This window comes from Delphinus delphis, chromosome 4 (genome assembly GCF_949987515.2).
Source record: "Delphinus delphis chromosome 4, mDelDel1.2, whole genome shotgun sequence".
NCBI lineage: Eukaryota > Metazoa > Chordata > Mammalia > Artiodactyla > Delphinidae > Delphinus > Delphinus delphis.
This window is the reverse complement of record NC_082686.1, coordinates 6889628-6913111: the sequence shown is the minus strand read 5'-3', so window position 1 is coordinate 6913111 and position 23484 is coordinate 6889628. Positions and strand designations below refer to the sequence as shown.

The following is a 23484-nucleotide window of genomic DNA, read 5'->3' as shown; positions in this document are numbered from 1 at the left end:
CAGGAGATGAAACCAGCCTTTACACAGACACTTAATATGAGACAATCTGTGCAACCAGGCTTCCACCCAACTGACTGACATTTAATGAGCACCTACTACCTATACCTAGATCACAAATGGTGGATGCTTTGACTTGATTCAATTGCTTCTTTGCCTCTTTCCCATGTAAATATCTCTCCTGTTTTCTAAACAGTTTATTTCACATAGGAAGCCGCGAGTCTGGCCCTACCGGAAAGGATATTGATGACATCAAAGGCTACTGCTGGCAGGACAGAAATAGGACCTCGTCAGTGAAAAGGATATAATGGCACCAGGCTTAGCTCCTGGGTCTGCGATTCTACAGGGAACCCAGATAAGCATCTTTAACATGGGTCTCTCCTCAGATTGACTCTCTCACCTTAGAGAACTAAAAAGACCTTGTTTTGCGTAAACTGAAGAAAATACTTTCTTAAGGAGGAAGGCAAAGGGTGAGATGGGCTTGGACGGACATCCTCTGGGATTCTGTCATCCCGTTCAGCGTCAGCCAGTGTCCGAGGCAACAGCATCCCTGCCCTCCCAGTCCTCTCCAGGCACATGTCTGTTCTCAAGCCTTTTTTAGGTACCACACATCCCGGATGCGCATCTCGGACATCTGCCCTTCCATATTTTTTCCCATTCAACAGGAAATGCCTCCTGTTCTAAGTCTCAGTAACAAGTAATGGGTCTCAGGAATGCAGCTTAGTTCCCATGATCAAACCAAATACACGCCCTCTGCATAAATGCCAACTGTCTTTCAAGAAACACGAAAACCAGCTTTGTCCCTCTCCTACGGCACACTTGAGACTCTCCACTGTCTTACAACGTGCGCTTCCAGATCAGGGACGGATGATCCCTTTCGTACCTATAACTGCATCAAATCATTTTGCTGCAAAGCCACACAGTGACAACCCTGAAGAGAAACCCAGTCCAGGAACCCAAGTCAGAGGTTTTGCCAAGGACTCTGCACTCTGAACTCTCCTGTTCGGAAAGCAACGGGAACAGAAGTCCACTGGATGTGACCTGATGCAGAAGGAGGGGCAGGGGTGGGAATCACGCCACAGAGGGGATTTGAACCCGTCTGCCATCACACTTCATGGAGATGAATAGAGGTGACTTCTGCGGCAAGGGAGAATCAAGTTTGCACCAACCTCACCCATGCACACCTCTTATTACTCCAGCAACAAGGGGCAGCCCGGACAGGACTACCCAGTGGCTAGGCACCCCTTCATCCATTCCTCCCTCAGTTAATATTCATTGAGCACCTAGTATACACCAGGTACTGCACCTGGCCATGGAGGTAGGGCCTTTGTGGGGCTTACATTCTATTGAGGGAGGAGATAATAAGAGAGCTTTCACATAAATGTCCACTATAGTGACAGATGGGAATAAAGGCAATAAAGGAAAATGAAGCAGGTGGGGGGTTGAGAGTCACTGGGTTGAGTGGGGAGGGGGCGACTCTGGATGGAGTGGTCAGGAAAGGCTTCTGAAGAGATGTTTGCACAGAGCCCCAGTGAAGGACAGAACTCCCTGGAACCAAGGGGGTTTTGGGCTGAGGCAACAGCCAGTTCAGCCCCTGAGGTGGAACAAGAGGGGGACCAGGCGGCTGCAGTGGGTGATGGGAGGGAACCGGCAGGGCTACTGCAAGGGGCTGAGATTCATTCCAACCCCCCTCCCCCCCCCCGAAAGGAAGAGAACGAAGGAGTCAGAAGGGCCTGAGCTCTAACTCGGCCTCTTATTAACTGCAGGCTGACCTCTCCAAGCTTCAGTTTCCTCATCAGGGCACTTGTGACAAAGACACTACCTATTTCCCAAGATTTCATGACACCAAACTTTCTATGTCTGCACATCGCTCACCAAATACCTAATATAGAGTCAGGACCCACTGAGTTGTCACCGTTGCTATTGTGGTGATATTTTTGGTTTTATGTAGTGTATTTCCTCTGAGGAGGTTTAAGGCATCCTTCCTATTACCTTTAGTTTTGCTAAATAAATAAATTCCTGGCATTCTCCTCAAATCCAGAGCCATTGTTTTGGCTTGGGTTTAGAACTACTTCTGGTAAAGAATTTTTCTGGCTCTCAGAGTCTGTGTTATATGTCAGTGATAGCTGGAATTTCAGAGTTTGAGATCAAACAATATAGGGCTCCCAACTGTTAATTTTGCTAGATAAAAAAAACTTTTAAAGCCTACCTTCTATTATAAATAGCACCTCATAAAAGGAAGGCTATTTAACACCAAATAACCTCAGAGAAAAGCCAATTCTTCCTTAGAGAGGTCACTTTTCATGGATTCTCTCTCTCTCTCTCTCTCTCTCTCTTTCACACACACACACATACACACACACACAAAGAGCAGTGAACATTTCACTGTGGGTGGACCAACTTCTGCTGGCTTCCATTTACAACCATTGCTCCAGGCAGTGGAGGGTGACCAATGCCAAGGGTAAGAAGAGAGAGCCGAATGAAGTTCTAGGAAGGCGTGGGTCGCTGACTGAGCCTCTGACCTGCTGGGACGATAACTCGGCGCTCGTTCGTGGTCATGTTTGGGGGCGGCATATGCTTCTCCTCCATGTAGCCGCTGTAATTCATCCCGACAGTGTCCGTGCTACCCACCATCTTCCCTCCTTTGGCCATGCTGCATTCATCGGGGGAGTTCCTGGAGGGGAAGAAGACACATCCTTCCATTATTGTGGCAACCCAGAGCCCTCCTCCCTGTCTCCGCGTGATACCCAGAGAAGCAAGGAGGGGCAAGGTGGAGGGGTGTGAGGAAGGGCGAGGAGACTGTGAAAAGACAAATGCAGTGTCTGTGATGAACTGAATGGCTGTGTTTCTTCCAAATTTATATTTTGAACCTTTAATCCCCACGTGATGGCATTTGGAGGTGGGGCCTTGGGGAGATAATTAAGTTTACACAAGGTCCTGAGGGTGAGGTCCCTATGATGGGATTAGTGGCCCTTATAAGAAGGCAAAGAGACCAGATACCTCTCTCTGTCTCTGTCTCTCTCCTCTTTGCCACTGAGTTTACAGTGAGAAGGTGGCCATCCTCCACCCAAGAAGAGAGCTGTCTCCAGACATCAACCCTGCCAGCAACTTGATCTTTGACTTCCAGTCTACAGAACTGTTATTTAAGCACCCGCCCCCCACTGCCCCAGTCCATGGTATTTTGTGATGGCAGCCCAAGCAGACTAAGACAGTGCCCCTGCTCAGTGGAAGCAGAGGGCAGGCACGTGGGAAGCAAAGCTGCCACCTGCCTTCTATTTCTCCAGCCAGCTCCTTCTGAAACTGTCGTGTCAAACCCCCTTCCATGACAACTGACTGGAAACACTTGCAAGGAGCAGGGAACTGGCGCTTGTTCTCCCCGTGTGACTGTAAACAGGCCACGCACACAGATGCTGGGAGACGACCCTCAGCAAGGTTTATCCTAGAGTGCACGCCTCTTCACAACCTCAGAACGAAATCCTTGTGCTCAATTTCAAATCCCTGCAGCCAATCTTTAGACACAGAGTTTGAAGGCCCCCAGTGTTCCTGGCTCAGGTGCAGGCAGGAAGATCAGAGGAGGGAGAAGGACAGGGGACCCCAGCAGCCCTGTAGGACTAGGATTGGTGGTGGGGGGGAACCAGCTATGCGCCTGCAGAAAGGAGTCAGCTGCTGGGCCTTGGGGAACAGCTCACAGGGCTGTTGTTCGTTAAGACAGCCATGGCCTCTTGGACAAAGACAAACCTGCCTTTCTAAAAAAAGAAAAAAAGGGGAATATAAATTTTTAAGTGAGACTGGAAAGTTATTGGACATGGTGAAATCATACATAATGGGGAAACTCCAAACAGAAAATGCAGCTTAACCAGGAAACAGAAAAATGTTTTTTTCTGAGGGATCTTGATGGTTGGGTTATGTCTTCTAAGGTGGACTTCTAGAAATTTCCTCTCAAGTGCTACCCAACACAGGATTCTTCATACTCTTAGGAATCTACGCATCTCCATTGGATGTTAGATTTCCATCCCCATGTCTGAGGCCCTGATGGTTGTGGGCTCCACTCCAGTGAGCCTTCCTTTGTCTCCTCCACACTTTGTTTGCTGGAACTCTGCAGCCAATTTGCAGAATCTTGGAACTATAGGCCTGGCATGGACATGACCTTCAAGTCAGAGATGGTCTGAGGCATTGAGGCAGAAGGGCACTCTCTGGGTGGGGCAGCACTGAGGTGGGGTGGAAAAGGTCATTCTAGACCCAAGAGCCATGGCAGGGGTGTGGACAGGAAGAGCAGACCAAAGGCCCTGGAAAGAGTTTGTTCAGCGTCTGGGAACTCTGAAAATACAGATTTGTTCTCAGCATCCCTTGCACATGTCTGGTGCTGATGGAGGGAGCTTAGGGCTGATGATGAGGAAGAAGCAGGTATGTCTGTGCATGGAGGTTATAGTTGGGGTCATCCAGGACTAAGTTCCTACCATGGGCCTGGAAATACACAGCCCTGTTTCATGGCATCCTCACAGCTGTACTAACATGAAGGAAATTTAAAAATAATAGCAGTCGGAGTTCCCACGGTGCGAACCCTCTATATTTCCAATGCTGCCTACACGTGCATTATTTCCTCTTGATGCTGTTTTTCCTGGCTTCCAACATTTATCTCTAAAAGACCCATCCTAATATCAAAACACTGAATGTCTTCACTTGAGACTTAGTTTCCTTTCCCTTTGGAAAATTCCATCAGTTGAGTGGAGTATGTATGTTTTGGTCCGTTGGTCTCAAGGAGAGAAGTTACTAGGGAAGAGAGTTAAAGGGGTTTGTTTCTTTAGGAAAAAGACTTTAGATGCTACTTGGGTGATGAGTGTCACTCAAGTACCATCTGTAAGATCTAAGATGAGCACTGTTCAGATTCATTCGTTCACTCCTCCATTTAGACTATTTTTTATTGAGTGCCTGATGTACAGCAGGCACCGTAAATCCTTTCTTCTCCAGCAAGGCAGTTATCCATCTAAAAAGTTAAAAGTCAAAGAGATGTATAGAATTACAGAAAGAGGAAACATGGGGGATTATGGACCATACGTTCCAACTCTCCCATTTTCTTACAATTCAATTGTTCAATTTCCATCTCTGAGGACGAGAGCTCTAGGAACAAATCAGTTTTCCCATGGCATTAAAATAGATCCCTCATCAAATACAGAGATATAATGAACTATTAAATTGCATTTTACCAGAGCTTTCCAAAAATATGTGTAAGTATTTAAAACAGGGGCAGTCTTCAATATGGTTACTTTGTCTTCATCTTATAACCAGAAGACATAATTCATCTCATTAAGCTTTTCCAGCCAGCTTTCATTGTGAAAAAAAGCAGCAGAATGAAACCCTATTTTCAAACGTTGTACCTTCAGTTCAATAAAAAAAATTGTCTTTTTTCCACTGTATTTTGTTTTAGCTTCAGAGGAAGACAGAAGGGAACCATGTTTGTGATCACTTCAAACAGTTTTTGAATCTAAGTAATAAATCTAACAGAACTCCAACCCCAAAGAGGGGAGAGGTCACCCCATAGGGCCACTGACATACGAGACTCAAGGCAGGTATTCAATAAATACTGGTTAAAGGGGCCCCAGGTCATTCACCTTGTTTATTCTCTTGGAAATTTTAATAGCAAAAGAGTAGCATATATATATGTTGCTGTGTTCTGAGAGCTTAACAGTTACCAATCCTCACAACAGCCTGGTGCAGCGGCTAGCTGGCATTAGCTCCCTTTCTCAGATGTGTAAACTGATGACACAAAAGAGAAGGGAATTGCTCCAGGTCTCAGAGCCAGGAGGAGGCAGAACTGAGGCTTGAAGCTGGGCAGCCTCTACTCACTGGCCACACTTATAACCCCCGCACAGACAGCCCCACCCAGTAAAGCTAAGATGGCTAGGATGGCGGCCCTTTAAAAAGTAAAGCAGATCCTTATTTCAGAAAGGCATCAGGAACGCCCTGCCCCACACGTTACTCTGGCTTAGGGTGTGCACTGTGATACATACACGATTCATAGTCTAGGCCACCATCCTTGCCCCTGGACTGTTCATTCCCCAGCACAGCAGATGTGTGACCCATCCAGAGCGTATCTAAAAAGACGGAAATAAGAAAGAGAGGGAAATCCTGGAGGAGGATTTTTTTCATGGACTTTAGACACTGCTATTTTAAGAAAAAGAAATCTTAACATGATTCAGAGAATTGCAAAGTGTATATTGAAAAGTCTCCCAATAAATGCGTTTTCAGCTCTTTGCCCAGCTGTGGTAAGAAGAGATCCACACCGGAAACCTGCCCCTTGCTTACTGCACTGTTTAGCTCTACCTTCATCATGCATTCCGAGAAGTCACAGGGAGAAGCTCCCACAGACAGCCTGGTATCCTACCTGTACCAAGCCTAGAACAGAGGATCCCACGTTCTCTATTCTAACATGGTAAAGGTTTGAGCATTCAGTACATTACTTTGAAATGCACATAGCAAAGAGCATCCCTTTAAATATGATATTCTGGGTATTCACATATGTGTTCTTTAACAGTTCCTGTGAAAGTTCTAAGGCAATTCATTAGGTGCCTGCTAAATGGGTAATTAATTGGTGAATATGAAAGTTCTCTGTCTTATTATTTGGGGCATCAATTTCTTTATTGCTAATAAGCATGGTTCAAGATATTTCTCTCAAAGACTCTATCTTTTAAGGGCATGGAAAAGTGATTATGCAAGTCAAACCACAGTGAGATATCACTTCACACCTGTCAAGATGGCTATTATAAAAACAAAACCCAAAAGATAACAAGTGTTGGTGAGGATGTAGAGAAATTGGAACCCTCGCGTACTGTTGGTGGGAATGCAAAATGGTACAGCTGCACTGGAAAACAGTATAGCGGTTCCTTGAAACATTTTTAAAGAAAACAACCATATGATCCAGCAATCCCACTTATGCCTAATTATCCAAAAGAATTAAAATCAGGCAAGAGATAGTAGCACTTCTAGCTTCACTACAGTACCATTCACAATAGTCAAGGTGTGGAAACAACCTATATGTCCATTGATGGATGAATAGATAAAGAAAATGTGGTACACTCATACAATAGAATACGATTCTCCTTAAAAAGAAGGAAATTTGGAAATAGATGACAGCATGGATGAACCTTGAGAACATTACACTTAGTGAAAAAAGCCAGTCACAGAAAGACAAATACTGCCCGATTCCCCCTTATATGAGGTATCTAAAAAAGTCAAATTCAGAGAATCAAAGAGTGAAATGTTGGCTTCCAGGAGCTGGGGGAGGGAGAAGTGGTGAAGTTACTAATCAACCATCATAAAGTCTCAGTCAAGTAGAATGAAAAGGCTCCAGAGATCTGCTGTACTACTTGGTACCTTTGGTCAACAATAAGGTACACTTAAACATTTGTTTAAAAGGTAGATCTCGTGTTGTGTTCTTACCACAATAAAATAAATTAAAAATGATTGTGTCTTAACCATATTCTCAGATTCACATTTTCAGGTCTGGGTTCTATTTATAACCCACAAAACACTGGTCTTGACAACCCCATACAGTATGTGGCACCAGTGAGAGGGAAGAGAAGGCAGGAAGACCGCTCACAGCAGGAGAAATCCCACATGGGGCTGGGGCTGCCATGAGAGGGGGAGGCTGATTCAGACTGAAGAATTTCAGGAAGGCACTGGACAACAGCTGGGGTGCCAGAAAGTTGGGTGTATCAGCCTCCAAGCCCCTTAAAATATCCTTGGGGCCAAACAACTTCAGGAGTTTAATCTCTGCAGCAATCTAACAGATTTCCATGCCACTTGGGTATAATTGCGGTCACTCTAGGAAATAGAGAAATAATGTAGAAAGACCCCCTCAACCTTCATGATGAACAAGACAGGGGGTTGGTGCCCTTCTTCTGATAACTGGAGACACATGCCCAACTAAGATGGCCTGCTGAGCCTCAATTAATTAATCGCTCTTAAGTAGCATTTGGAGAATTAAGGTGAGTTGAGAACATGATCATTGACTTCTTAAAACATACTAGTATTATGAATTAATGATGAAAGAACATAGCAAAGAATATCAAATAAATTGGAAAAATCTACTATATTTAAATTAAGGTGAGAAGTCAGACATGCTGCCAAACTCCGCTGGGTTCTCGTAGGGTTACAGAATCAGAGGGCTGGGAAACTCCATTCCCAAGCCCCCAGGCAGGACTCTCCAGAAGCTACTTGGATGAACAAATGCTTAGCTTATATTAACATTTTTCTAAGGAGGAGAGTCCAACGTCTCCCTCTGCAGCTCCAGAGTTATATTTATGTGTATGTGTGGTGGCTCTGAATATACTTTCTTCCCCTGTCCTTCCTCAAACTATGTGACATTTGAGGTGGACTGCAAAAATGCACACAAGACATAAACGATCAAAGGAATGGAAGTGAAGGTTATATGAGGGCAGAAAAGCAATTAACCAAGAGATAAAATCAGCACATTGAGTAAGCTTCCTATTTATAGTTGTTCAAGGTAGAACATCAATCTATCTCTGAACTTCCTACTTGCCAAAGCAAAAAAGGAATCTATCCTGTGACAATTCAAGGTGTCAAAAAGATACATCTGAACCAGTCACTCAGCAGAAGCAAAGCTTTTCCTGGGCTGGAACTTGAGAGAAGTTTCTCTCGTGGCTTCTCTTGCAGAGAACTGGGTGATGCAGGAAGCAGTATCCTTCCCAGCGTCCCATAACAGACCTGAGAACATACCACACACAAAGCAGGATGCTCCAATCACACAGCTCGCAGCTGCTTCAGCTACAGGAACTGGGAGACTGTATTTCCTCAGCCAGCGCTCCATGCTTACCACTTCTCGACACTGATTTTGGAAAGAACCAGCCAACCAGAAAAATGGGTGCAAAAATATAAAAAATAAATGATTAAAAACCGAAAACAATCTGAGAGATGGAATGCTACATATTCCAGTTTCCACAGGCTTCTAAGTTATATGTTTTAAATTCAAATTTGCCTCTGCATGGTGGGCAAACGAATATTTACAGACCTCATTTGTTTCATCTTCTAGCCCGTATCTGACTGCTTTTACTCATGCTAGGGATGGCTCCAAACGCTTTTCATGTATTCATGTTATAGTGAAACATTCAAAATGGTGCTTAACACACAGTAAACGCTATGCGTTAGCTGTTATTATTCATCTCATCCACACAACTCCACGAGGTCAAATACCAATAAGCAGCAGCAATATTACAGCTGACTTGCAGAGAGGATGGAGGCAGGTTGTGCCCAAGGTTACACGACCAGTAGTGGAGCAGCTGGGATTTGAACCTACAGAGTTGGGGTCCTGAGTCCAAGGACTTGACCACCATGCTATAGGACCTCCCCTGGTAACTCCACACGAATTGTCTCTTTCACAGACATAACACATAATGGGATGGACCCTCAGAAGACTCAAGGTCATCACTATTGGGTATTTTCTGAAGAATATCCTGGGAGTGGCCCTGAAGACAGTCATGGATAGGGCGGCCAGCCCTGTGCAGACAAAGGCAGAGCCTCCTGGGAGACGCTAAAGGCGGCAATGTTTATTTGGACATACATACGAATTTTGATAAGTCTGGTTTAAGAAAAAGGTGGCCACCTCGATTTACAGTTGAACATCATATGTCCCTCCCCAAACCTTCCTTGAGGCACTCAGCAGGGTGCAAGCTCTGCAGAGATGATGGGTGAACATTCATGAGTGTGAGGAAATCAGACAAGAAGTGTCTGTGCTCAGAGAGGAGAGTGGGAATGCCTGTGACTCAGATCATGGGTCTAAGAAGACAGAACTGAGAACCAGGACAGAAGCTGGACCACTGAGAAAGTAGTCCATCTAATTTTTTTAAGATTAAGCGGACCCCAGCCCGATACAAAAGCTTCTTTTAGCTGTTTCCATAATCCTTTTCTTTGAAAAGGGGTAATGTGCCTATAAAAATGTACCAAGACATTAAAATTAGGGCTTTGGTTTTTGAAAAACAAAATAAACTTGACATCTGACATTGGTTTTCTCACATCAGAGTCTACTTACAGCAGGGCAGATTCTATCACAGAAACAGCCCGCAGTGAAATGGCATAGATGCGAACGTTAGCTTGACAAGGATGCGCTGTGCCCTGAGCTGAGTGTGAATGGACCTGATTCATCCAAGCATGTCACTGAATGCAGCCCCAAGTGACAGGGCCGAGCTCACCAGCCACCTTAAATCTGTGATCCACCCTCACTTCACAACAGTTAGTGGAGGCACTCAGGCCTGAGAGAAAGCCCAAGGCAAGTCAAAATCGAATTTGGGCAAAACTGATATAACTTCTCCTGGTGGTGGCAAACCCGCTGGTCCTCTAGAAAATCTACCCATTCTTCAAGCCCCATCCTCCTTCCTGTTCCTGAATTCCTCTTGCACTTGGAGACGGCTTTCCCCTGCCTCGTTCTCCATCACATGCTGGTGGAGTAATTTTTTTTTTCACATTTGAAATGCATTTTTTTTTTTTTTTTTTTTTGCGGTGCGCGGGCCTCTCACTGTCGTGGCCTCTCCCGTTGTGGAGCATAGGCTCCGGACGCGCAGGCTCAGCGGCCATGGCTCATGGGCCCAGCTGCTCCGCTGCATGTGGGATCTTCCCAGACCGGGGCACGAACCCGTGTCCCCTGCATCGGCAGGCGGACTCTCAACCACTGCGCCACCAGGGAAGCCCTGAAACGCATATTTTTTTAAAAAACCTTTTATTGGAGTATAGTTAATTTACAATGTTGTGTTAGTTTCGGGTGTACAGCAAAGTGATTCATTTACACATATGCATATATCCATTCTTTTTTAGATTCTTTTCCCATATAGGTTATTACAGAATATTGAGTAGAGCTCCCTGGGCTATACAGTAGGTCCTTATTAATTACCTATTTTATATATAGTAGTGTGTATATGTGAACTAATTCAGACAGAGAAAAGACAAATATCATATGATATCGCTTATACGTGGAATCTAAAAAAAATGGCACAAATGAACTTAGTTTCAAAACAGAACTAGAGTCACAGATGTAGACAACAAACTTATGGTTTCCAAAGGCAAGAGAGGGGGAGAGGGATAAATTAGAAGGTGGAGTCTTCTTGAGCTTTACTTCCAGAGAGTCTGCTTTCCTGCTACCAGAGTCATCTTCCACAAAGACAAGTCCATGCTGGCCACGTGCAACCCAAGCCCTTCCTCGGCCCATAGAGCCTTCCGACAAATCCACACTCCCTAGACTGTCCTCGGCCATCTGGCCCTGGGCCTCCTCAATTCATTCATTTAAAAAAATTATTAAAGTATTGTTGATTTACAATGTTGTGTACGTTTCAGGTGTACAGCAAAGTGATTCAGGTATGCATTTTACACACACACACACACACACACACACGTGTTCTTTTTCAGATTGTTTTCCCTTATAGGTTATTACAGAATATTGAGTACAGTTCCCTGTGCTATACAGTAGATCCTGGTTGTTTATCTATTTTATATATAGTAGCGTGTGTATGTTACTCTCAAACTCCTAATTCATCCCTCCCCTCCCTTTCCCCTTTGGTAACCGTAAGTTTGTTTTCTATGTCTGTGGGTCTATTTCTGTTTTGCATTATAAATAAGTTCCTTTGTACCATTTTTTTAAAAAAGATTCCACATATAAGCAACATCATATGCTATCTGTCTTTCTCTGACTTACTTCACTCAGTATGAGAATCTCCAGGTCCATCCGTATTGCTGCAAATGGCATTATTTCATTCTTTCTTATGGCTGAGTAACATTCCATCGTACATATGTACCCCATCTTCTTTATCCATTCATCTGTGTGACAAACACTTACAGAGCAAGTGTACGCCACGTACTGTCCCAGGTGCCGGGGACCCAGCAGTGTCCCTGTTCTCGTGGTGCCTGCCTTTGGGTGGGTGAAGTCTCTCTCCCCAGCCCCACATACTCTGCCCTGGAAGACCACGGTCCACATCCCATCCAACCCTTTTGTGGATGAGCAAGCGAATGTTTACTCCCGTGCAGTCTTCAGCTCATGACGGTTTATTAGAACGGCACTATCTTCCCAAATGTGCTTTTTAGCTTATTAGGTGACTTCATGTTAAGAACTTGATGATGAAGCTAGACTACAGAGGCTTTCTTTGGCAGCTCTACCCTGACAGTCCAAAGAGTTCAGTTCCACGAGAGGGTCCTAAGGATGCTGGCCAGGGCACGCATCCCAAGTCTGCCTTAAACCTGAATAGGAATCAATCCCCCCTCAGGTGGTTTTCTTCCTAAGAATCCTAAAAGCACATACTTAGTCCTAATCGACCGAACCAACTCCTAATCAAGTTTCACGCCATGAATGGAGGTAGTCACCACAAAAAGGTATTTTTAGGACCCCAGACAAGGAGGGGATTGTCTGGAAAGCACTGGGGTAATTTGTAGGTCTGGTTTATTTCTGAATCAGAGGCAGTGGAAAAGCTGCTTCAGAGCCCATGGCCTGAGCAGCGGGTGGAGCTGGGCAGTGATTCACGGAGCACTCTGGGCTCCAACTGAAACTGGAGATGTTTATCTTCACAGCTGTGTGTTATTTTTACCCTTACTAAATATTCTCTCTTACACCTGGAATTTCAGCCTCTTCCCACCAGGCCTGTTCCCTTCTCCCTTCTCCCTTCTCCTAAGCAGTTGAAGACGAAATTAATTTAAAAAGTCACCACCAACAGTTAGTTCTTTGTCCCCAAAAGGGGTCTGAAGTTTCCCTGAGAAAGTTTCATGGTTTAACAGCCGAAAATGGTATCAGCAAGATCACAGCACATTTAGGTCTTGAAAACTGAGGAGGAAACGCATCCTTTAGAATAAAGTATTCTGTAGAATAAGATGTCTACAAATAGTTACCTGACAAAGATGTAGCACCTTTTCTATCTTGTGTGCGTGTGTGTATGCTTTTCTCAAAACACTTTCATTTTTCAGAGAGGAAAGAAGTAAGCCCGATAGCCATTATGGTGCTTTCAGGGTTTTATTTTCCTAAAAGCCTATGTAAATTCTGGTTAACCAAGATGATTTTCCTTTCAGGATAGAAAATGCCAAGCAGTGCCCTTGTCCCAATGTCAATATCCACAGTGACCCGATGGGATTCACTTACATCATAAGGAAGAGCACAGCTCTTAGGCTGTTCTCCAAAATGGTGTCCATTCATTTGACACCCCAAGAAATGGCAAAGATGCTCATGAGTGCTACTAAGGAAGGGGGATGAGAAAAAGTCTGCTCCAGACAGAGAGGGAGCCCCAGAGAACTTGACTCTCTCACTAAATCTTCCCCAAGTGAGGCCCTTTCAATCCATGTCTCAGCCCTGCAGCCCAATGAACTGATGTCTGTAAAGACTCAAGGCCCCTTACAAGTAGGACAAACTATTACCACCCGACCTCACTAGCACAGTTGGGAAAACCACTAGTTTTCCAGTCTCCAACACTGAGCCGCCCACAGCTTGGAAGGTTTGGAAGGTGGCCAAGCTTAACTAGGAAACATCTTTTATGCCAGTCGGATTCAGAACCTTAAGGCAGAAAGGAACAAATGTGATTATAGCTGCAAATTTCACTGTCCTAAAAGAAGACATAAAGTCTTCTAGAAAATGTAAGAAGATATACATGAAGTCAAATCTCAATGCATCAAAGTAGAAAGGCATGAGGGAGACCAGTCCCAGGGAGCCGCTTTCAAATGTCAAATATTGAGTATTCCACGTAAAATGAGAAAACTGATGTTAAAAGACCTTCCGCTAAGATGTTGCTCTGTACGCAGGAACTGGGCAAAGCACCTCTTCCAACACAATGACACACAGGGAACTGGAATAGTCACTATCCTAAAACTGAGAATTTTTTATTTTTAATTTCAGGCCAATGAGTATTTACTGAGAGCCACCGCTGGGCTCAGACCGTAGGTCTCCCATCACGCGAATTATTTGTTAAATGTGGTTCTGTTTGAAATCACCTCATGAAGGGAATGTAAAGATGAGTGCAGTTTAATTGATCTGTTATAATGAGTAAAATGAGAGGAAAGTAAATTTTTTTAACTGTGTAATATATACAAGAAATCAAAATATGGTTGGTGTTTGGATTTAATGCCTCTCAGAAGACAAAAAATCGGACATATTGCTCATCTATCACCTGGAGAAACTCCACCATCCCTGCCAACACAGAGGTGATGCCTGGCTAAAGGAAGCAGCCCTGAGGGAGGAAGAGGAGCACAGGCCTGGGGTCACACGGCCCATGGCAGGCGGACTTAAGTTACGGAGACTCAATGGTCTCCATGCGTAAAATGGGTATAATCTTAATGCCATCTCATAGATTTAATGAGGAAATTGGATGATATGTTGTATCCTAAAATCTATTAATAAATCACAGTGCGTTATAGAAATATTAGTATCACTCCTCTGGGAGTCTTTCCTGCCTGGGGAAACTGAGTCATACTCTCATCCCTGCTATGGCCAGGCCCAGAGCATCCCCCTGAACTTGTACTTGTCACGCGACCTCACGGAATCTTTTTCACCTTTGATGGACCGTAAGCTTCTCTTAACTCATCTTCATAGCAAACACTGTCTATGATGAAGAGTAAACACCAAATAAATGGTTTAGTGCAGAGTTCTCCACTTCGAGATGACAGACCTTGGGGGCCAGGTGATTCTTTCTGGGGGCAGATGCTGTCCTGTGTGTTGTAGGCCGCTGAGCGGCACCTCTAGCCTCAACTCACTAGATGCCAGGAACGCCTCACAGGTGTGACAGTCAAACCCGTCTTCAGGGCTTCCCTGGTGGCGCGGTGGTTGAGAATCCGCCTGCCGATGCAGGGGACACGGGTTCGTGACCCAGTCCGGGAGGATCCCACATGCCGTGGAGTGGCTGGGCCCGTGAGCCATGGCCGCTGAGCCTGCGCGTCCGGAGCCTGTGCTCCGCAACGGGAGAGGCCACAACAGTGAGAGGCCCACATACCGCAAAAAAAAAAAACCTGTCTGCAGACACTGCCAAATGGCTCCCTGGGGGCGCAGGCACGGCATCTGCGAAGCACTGGTTTAATGAGTAAGATCCCCTGAACTCAGGCAAGGAGTCCAGAGCTCGTCCTATTTTGCCTGGTGCCTATTAGAGGTAAGTGCAAGCCTCCTGCGTCTGGGCTGATACTTAGCGGGGCCTAGGCTCGATTCTCAGGAGGATTCCAGTTGTGGTTTGTCCACCCCTCATTTGGGGTACACCCCCCAAACCTGGGGCTCAGCCTCACTTCCCTCTTCCTCACTCCATACCCATCAGCAAAACACAACTGTTCTACCTTCAAAATACGTCCAGAATGCAATCACTTTTCCCACCCCTGCATCGCAACCACCCTTACGCAGGCCTCACCATCTCTTACCCTAACTCCTGAAGGGCCTACTAGTGGTCTTGGCTTCAACACAGGAGCCAGGGAGATCCTGCTAAATCTGAGTGACGTCACGTCCCTCCTCTGCTTACAGCCCCCAGCGGTCTCCTAGCTCGCTCAGAGTGAAGATCAAAGCCCCTCACTGGCCTCACGATCACTCAACCTCATCTCCTATCACTCTTCCCCTTGGTCACTGAACATTAGCCATGACTGTCCTCCCACACTTCAGGCTGACCTCAGGGTCTCTGCACTCACCACTCCCTTTGCCTGGAATATTGTCCTACTGGGTAACCATGGGACCTTCTCCCTCACTGACTTTGGGGCTTTACTCAAATGTCATGTTCTCAGAGGGGATCTTTTCAGGCTGCCCTTTCTAGACCTGCCACCCCCTGCCCTGCTTTAGTTTTCTTTTTTCCTTAGCACTTACCACAATCTAACCTGTTAGCCTTTAATTAGCTATCTGGTTCACTGGCTGTCTTTCCCGTTAGAAAGTGAACTTAGAGAGGCAATATTTTTGTGTATGTTTTACGACTGTATGTCAAGTACCTAAAACAGTGACTGCACATAATAGGTGCTCAGTACATACTTGTTGGACGAATGAATGACTCCGTGCGTAACCAGGACGTCTGACACCAAGATGGACCAATCAGGTAGCCCCCTTTTCTGTCATCTTCATCACACTCCAGACCGCATGCTTTTTAAATATTACGTCAAAAGCATCCTGTCATCTAATCCTAGGCTGGAGTTCTTCACAGCACACAGTGAATCTCCTTCCCAGACAACAGAGAGAGGCGAGGCCCAATCTCTCACCTCACAGGCTCAGCCAGACAAAAGCCACTGCAGTGAGAGGCGAGCAGGGTGGCCGTCCACCTAGGCAGACAGACTTCCTGGGAGCGAGCCCTCCTCTGCACTTTGTTCTCCCAGATTATCCACTCTATAGGCCACCTTTAACCAGTTCCGGGGATTCTCATTTTTTTTCTCTCCCTGGATGCTGCCACGGGACTGTTTCTCAGACCGGTGAGTGTCAGAATCCCGGGGTAGGGGAGGGGGAGCTTGTTAAAGCAGGAGTGCTGGGTCCCACCCCCAGAGCTTTGGACTCAGCAGGTCTGGGCAGGGCCTGAGAATCTGAATCTCTAACAAGCTCCCAGATGGTGCTGATGCAGCGGATCTTAGGGCCCTACTTTGAAAATCAGCGCACCAGGGGACCGCTCACCCAACAGACCTCAACAATAGATGAATGGCTCCAGGTGGCTTGGGTACTGGGCTAAGAGCAGGACTCACAGTGTGGCACACAGAGTCATTCAATTCCAGCTGCAGGGAGCCTCCAGGGGGGCAGCACGGAATTGCCACGACTTCCTGGTGGGCTACCAGGGGTCTTTACTGCCTGTGGAAGGATGGAGGATGCCCAATTCCACCCGCCTGAGAGTTGACTGAATCTCCGAGACAGGGATGCTGAGAGAGAGTAAAGGCTTGCACACCATACTGCCTGCTTGTGATGGAAGACAATTTTCTTGTGGACCGCATGTGAGTATGAGTGTGTGTGTGCGTGTGTGTGTTTCTTGGTCTATCTTGCCAGTCTACAGTGGCTTGGGCCTTAGGAACCTCACATAGAATTAAGGCCAACAGCAGGGGGCTCGCTGGAGGCCAGGCAGTTCTGAAGCCCCAGCAGGGCCCTCTGTGAACAGCTGTTCCAGCTGGGCTGCACTGACACGTCTCCATTGTGTGAACACTTGGGGGTTTCTTGTGTGTGAGGCTGGAGTGAAGAAAGGGGAAAGGCAGGGTGTCAGGGACCACCGAAGCTGAGAAGTGATGTCTTGTGTCTACACAATGTGCAATTGGATTAGTGTCTGCAAGAATCATGTCCTCTGATATGGCAGCCGCCAAGCCAAACCCACAATTACATCCCTGTTGGCTCACAAGGCATGGTTCCTTTCTCTCCTGTTTTCCTTTCATTATTTTTTATAGAGCTCTGTTATAATGGCAGTAGATCTCATTTCACCACTCATATTTCATTTCAGGAGCTTGTGTGCGCATTGGGGCTAAGGTTTTGCAGAATTCCATCACTTGCTTGGGAAATTCAGTTCCTCCCTCCTCCAAGCCTTGGCCTTTTCCTCCGAGGGTAATGAGTCGATAGGGACAGACAGGACCATTCCCAGGGACCGTATCTTATGCGGAGGGAGCTAGGTCACGTTCTGGCAATGCCCAGGCTGTACAGGGGGCTCTCCCCCCCCCGGGGGGGTGTTTGCAAAAGAGCACCAAGGGGCCACAAAGGTAACAGCCTGCCCGTTCCAGCCAAAGTCCGATTTTTGACTTACGTAAACTCCCCCTGAACGTGACTTCAAGAGGCAAGTGTACTGTACGGAAGCCCACCACACAAAAGCTCAGAGCAAGAACAATGAGACGGAGCTACTGGGCTGGGGGCCAGGAGATGCGCTTCCTTTCCTGCTGCAGTCCCTAACTCCCAGCACCCCTGGCCTGGGGCTTCCAGGTGGTGGGTGAGGCAGCCAGCATCTCCGGAAAGATGCAGGGAGGCGGCACATTTACGAGCTGCATCCTGGTCCCTGGTGCTCGACCGCGCTCACCTCTGCAGTGTCTCTGCCATGAGCCCCTCCAGGGAGGATCCCTGTCTCCATGACCTGGGCCTCTGCCCCCTGACACTTTGGGCAGAGCTGGTACAGCCAGGGGCCCATTCAAGGTCTCTAGAATGAAAGCAGAGTCCATGCAGGTCCACGTTCCCTTTTATGGAACTGGAGCTGACACGTGTGAAGACCACGCCGCAAGCTGGCAAAGTCTGTGGATCTGATCCCGGGCAGCCCTGTCTGCCGGCCTCTTCCAATCCTCAAGATGAAATGGGCCTTAGGTCCGCTGATGAATTTTGAGTTTTTCCTTCCTCCACGCCCCTTCGGGCAGTCCGTCATGCTCTGAAGAGCAGACTGGGCCTCACCGCCCACTTGCAATATTCCACAAGGTCACAGCCTGAAGGCCGGTCCTGGTGACCATCAATCTGACGTGCGACAGCCCCCAACACTTCCCATCCAGCCAGGCTGAGCCCCTTCAGGGACAGGGAACTGGCTACCCCAGGAAATGCTGATTTGCAAATCTGAAAGGAACGGCCCCACTAACCACTGACCAGCCAAGGGGCCAGAAGCACCAGGCGTGGTCGGTGTCCTGTGTCCACCTGGCCAGGCCACTGCACTCAGTGACTTAATCCAATGCCAGTCGAGGTGTTGGTCTGAAGGTATTTCACAGATGCGGTTAACATCTACCAACCATTGATTTTAAATAAAGGTGATTATCCTTGATAATGTGGGTGGGCCTCATCTCATCAATTGAAGGTCTAAAGAACAAAACCTGAGCTTCCCCTAAGGAAGAAGGAATTCTGCCTCAAGACTGTTGCATCTGAAATAGAGACACAGATGTACAGAACAAACGTATGGACACCAAGCGGGGAGAGCGGCGGGGGGAGGGTGGGACGAATTGGGAGACTGGGATTGACGTGTATACACTAATATGTATAAAATAATCACTAATAAGAACCTGCTGTACAAAAAAATAAAATAAATTTGAAAAAACAAAAAAAGACTGTTGTACCTACTCCTCCTTGAGATTGCAGCCTGCTGGTACACCCTACAGATCTCAGACTTGACAGCTTCCACAACTGTGTGAGCCAGTTCCTTACAGCAAACCTCTTCATTGTGCATTCCACTGGTTTTGTTTCTCTGGAGAACCCTGACGGACACACCAGACCAGCCCCACTGAGCTGGATCCAGCACGTGGAGCTCGGAAAAGACAGGCAAAAGACTCTTCTACAAAGAGGACCGATATATGTCTGCCTCCTGTTTCCCCAGAACGTTCCACGGTGAGGGGAAGGAGGGTACTTGGTGACCAGCTGACATCTGCATCATAGCTCAGTTCCACAAGCTGTGCTCCTTCCCCATGCTCCTCCCCCCTCTGCTCCTTCCCCCGTGTTCCTCCCCCCACACTCCTCCCCCCTCTGCTCCTCCCCTCCGTCCTCCTCCCCCGTGCTCCTCCCCCTCTGCTCCTCCCCCCGTGTTCCTCCCCCCACGCTCCTCCCCCGACGCTCCTCCCCCCTCTGCTCCTCCCCCCCCACGCCCCTCACCCCCATTCCCCTCACCCCCTCTGCTCCTCCCCCCATCCTCCTCCCCCCCGTGGTCCTCCCCCACGTCCTCCTCCCCCCGGTGCCCCTCCTCCCCATGCCCCTCACCCCTTGCTCCACACCAGGCTTGCCATTTCCCATCAAGTTACCAGGCAAATGCAGGCAGCCGTGCCCACCTCCCGGGCAGCGGCTGCTGGGCCAGCACCACCGGACATCCAGGAGGAGGACAAGGACCACGACAAGGCTGACTTCCCTCGGTAGCCGCCACCGAAACAAATCCCAGTTTGCTCCCAAAGCTGGAACTGCCTTTAACCATCCTCTGAGGGGAGCATTCTGAGCATCTTAGGATTCCATGAGGGCCTGAGAGTGGAAGCTACTGACGCTTCCATTGTCCCCTTGCAAGAAAATGGTCCAGTTTCTCCAAAAATGATTTCCTTTCCCAGGAAAGAGACCCTCGCCTGAGTCCGCAGCTTCGCAGCTGCCTGACAGACGAACGGCCAAGAAGCTTTCCAAGGTCAGCCGGCCGAGGAACGTGGGAGAAGCTTTCCGGGGGCCCGTGTCTTTCTTGGGGACTTGAAGCCCCTAGGCCAGGCTCAGGGTCACCTCAAGTCCCCCCACCCATCCCGAATCCCTGTGATGACCACCTCGGGCTGGGAAGGAGGCCCCAGGGCTTGGCCAGGAGGGCAGGTGGACATCAGCTCTTGAAGGGAAGCACAGGCCGGCATTGAAGGAACCGGTATTCACACTTCTCTCTTATTTATTTATTTATTCATTTATTTGTTTGTTTGCTTATTTATCCATTCATCTATTTAAATTCAGCGAGAAGGAGAGGAAGTTTCATTTCTGCAACATTGTTCTCACCTCCTCATTCAGTCTTCTTTCTGAGGCTTGCTAAATCCAGACTGGCATTCCTGGAGCTGGCCCTAGGCCAGACTCCACAAATAAGGGCCAGGGCACGGCTCGCTCTGCCAGCTGCCAGCTGGAGACCATCTCAGTGCCCTCTGCCCGAAGCGTTCTTTCCCTCTCTCTCTAATTATTTATCTTCCACTCTCTCCATCTCCATCTCTATCTCTCTCATCATCTCTCCCTTGCACACACAATCTCCCTCTCTCTCTCTCACACACACGCACACACACATACGCACACACACACATGCGCGTGCGCACACACACGGGCTGATGTATCTCCCATAGGTAGAAACTAGCCTTGGAAGAAGAACGCTTTAGAAATGCATCTTGCTCTTAATGCTCCCACCGTGACTGCCCCGGCAAGCGTGGGATCACGTGACTCCACCAAAAAATAGAATCCATTAGTGTTCACAGGGTTGGCTCCACAACTACCCTTTTATACAAACACCGCTACCTTCTTCAGAACAGGATTAACCTGCATGCCTCCAAGTCTCAGAAACAGATACAGCGAACAGTCAGTGGGACCATTCTATCAGATGGATAGGAGTTACCTGTAACATATTTACATATAACGAGGAGCTGGCCGGGACTCTGGCATCCTGGACCCTATGCTTGCCTTTTCTATCATGGTCCTTTCAGAAGTCTAGGAATTAGCCCCTTGACGAGGTCTAAGATGGGTCTGCCTTGGCTTGAATTCCCTTTAAAGGACCAGTGCTGTAGCAAATAGGCAACATCAGAATTAGCGTTCCCACTTTCAAGAAGAAACTCGACGCACAGAAGCGAACTGACTTCTCAGGGCCCAGGGACGTTCTGGCCCCTCCCATCTCCCTGTTTGGCACGTCCAGCCTCATGGTTGACATTCCCTCTGAGGGCTGTGACTTGGCACCTTCACGGACACCACACTAGAAGTTGATGCAATGGTTTCCAGCACTTATAAAACATGACACTTATAAAAAACATATTTCGCATTAAAATATATACGTAGCAAAAAGGGCCTATTATAGCTGCGACAGAGTGGGGAAAATGCACTGGGTGTGGAGTCAAACACCCTTGATTGGAATCCAAATTCTGAGTTGCTTTAAGTGCTGATCTGGGTTAGCCAGAAAATGCCTGAGTCTCAGTTTCCTCATCCATCGAATGGGGATAAGCATTCCTCACAGGGCTGCCTGGAGGACTGACAGGCCATCAGATGTAAAAGGGCTTTATACATAGTAAAGCACTAAAACTTGTGAGCTGCTCTTGTGACTCTGGGCAGATCATACAAATTTAAATGCAATTATTCTTTCTTTGTCTTGAGATTTGATACGATTCTTTCTGAATATATATGGGGTATTATATCATAATTGAAATCAACCTGACTCTTCAAAACTACATCCAATGAAATGCTTTTGTGGGCTTCCCTGGTGGCACACTGGTTAAGAATCCACCTGCCAATGCCGGGGACACGGGTTCAAGCCCTGGCCCGGGAAGATCCCACATGCCACGGAGCAACTAAGCCCGTGCGCCACAACTACTAAGCCTGTGCTCTAGAGACCATGAGCCACAACTACTGAGCCCATGTGCCACAACTACTGAAGCCCACGTGCCTAGAGCCTGTGCTCCGCAGCAAGAGAAGCCACCGCAATGAGAAGCCCCTGCTCGCTGCAACTAGAGAAAAGCCCGCACGCAGCAACGAAGACCCAACGCAGACAAAAATAAACAAACAGATAAATTTAGAAAAAGAAAAAGAAATGCTTTTGAGTGTCAGGGATAATACATTCGGTAATTCACTAATACATTCTAGGTGACCGCAGCATTATCGTGACAAACTCAGGAGAGTTAATACTTATGGGTGACACTGGTGCTTGGTTTTAAGTGTAAGTAAAGATGAGAAGAAAAAGCAAGCATCCAAAGAAGGTGACAGAGGAGAGAAGGTTGGGGGGCGGGGGGCTGGAGGACACAGAAAGTAGGTCCGTTAGCAATGTCATAGGGCTTGGACATATGCTACGCTGCCTGGCCACTAGCTGACACTCTCCCTCCATGAAAACAGAAGACAGCTTTACTTTCCAGGCAATAAAAACCTCAGAGACAAATTCTGCCATATGTGGGCAAGGCCCCCTCCCACAAAGCCCTCACGTCTGGGAAGTGGAATTGAACATCTCATCTTCAAAGCGAGTTCTCGGTAAATGTACTACTGGTTTTACAACCTCTATCCTCCACGCAAACCACTGGAGAACACATTTTCTCAGCATTACCCAGTGTTACTGTTCAATGCCCTGAGTTTCTGAAACCATCTCGGGGGAAGCGTGATCAATTTCCACTTTGCCTTTTCAAGGGGTGGGAAAACCAGAGGTCTGGGAGAGCAAGAGCCAGCGGTCTCCTTACCTTGAGCCATTCACCTGGTTAGGGTTACATTCCATCTTGATGGTGACCCTGGCTGGGGGTTGAGACAGCCAGTCCTGCTGAGGGACACGTGGGCTCATCTTGGATGTCTGTCCATAGTCGCTGGAGGAGGACGCGGTCATGTCCGTCTTGGCCAGGTGCGGCGTGCCGTATGCGCACTCAAACAATGACTGGTCCTCGCTCACGACAGATAACGCTTCCTGGACACCCAAAGAAACACACAGTCAGGACGTTCCAAGGGACAGTCATGCTTCAAAAAGTTGCTAACTGTATGGTCATTTCTAACTGGGACCCCCTTTTTAGGTAGTTTTTACGGTATCCATTTCCACCTTTCAGCAGCAAAAGGGAGCTGGCTTTCTTTCCCCTAGAGACGGTAAGAGTTGGCACTGGCCGACCTAGAAAAACTTTTGTGCAGGTCTCCAAACATCCCAGCCTTGACCACAGCCGTGCAGATAATACCCACTTTAATCTCAACTCAAGGAAGTGGAATTTCAAAGGTCTTAGAAGACATCCAATTGCATGTGTCATTATTTGACAAATGCAATCTATAATTCAAGCAGACAGGGTACAGAATGGTCGTGAAGATTAAAAAAGACATGTGACGGCTAACACCTAAGCATCTGGCAAAACCGCCACATTCCCAGGAGATTTTGAAGAAGAGCTACTTAGAAGAGTGAGGGGGAAATGGGGCACCAAAGG

At 47.4% G+C, this 23484-nt stretch overlaps 1 protein-coding gene across 4 annotated transcripts in view; it reads right to left on the bottom strand.

The window, feature by feature from the left end:
• Window positions 1-23484, bottom strand: part of ERG (ETS transcription factor ERG) — a 276764-nt gene that overhangs the window by 39688 nt on the left and 213592 nt on the right. For all 4 annotated transcript variants that reach the window (XM_060010298.1, XM_060010302.1, XM_060010300.1 and 1 more), the window contains 2 exons: window positions 22768-22985; window positions 2520-2671 (listed from right to left, as the gene is read on the bottom strand). In XM_060010298.1, the coding sequence (XP_059866281.1) occupies window positions 2520-2671; window positions 22768-22985 (370 nt within the window). The remainder of the gene's footprint in view (window positions 1-2519; window positions 2672-22767; window positions 22986-23484) is intronic.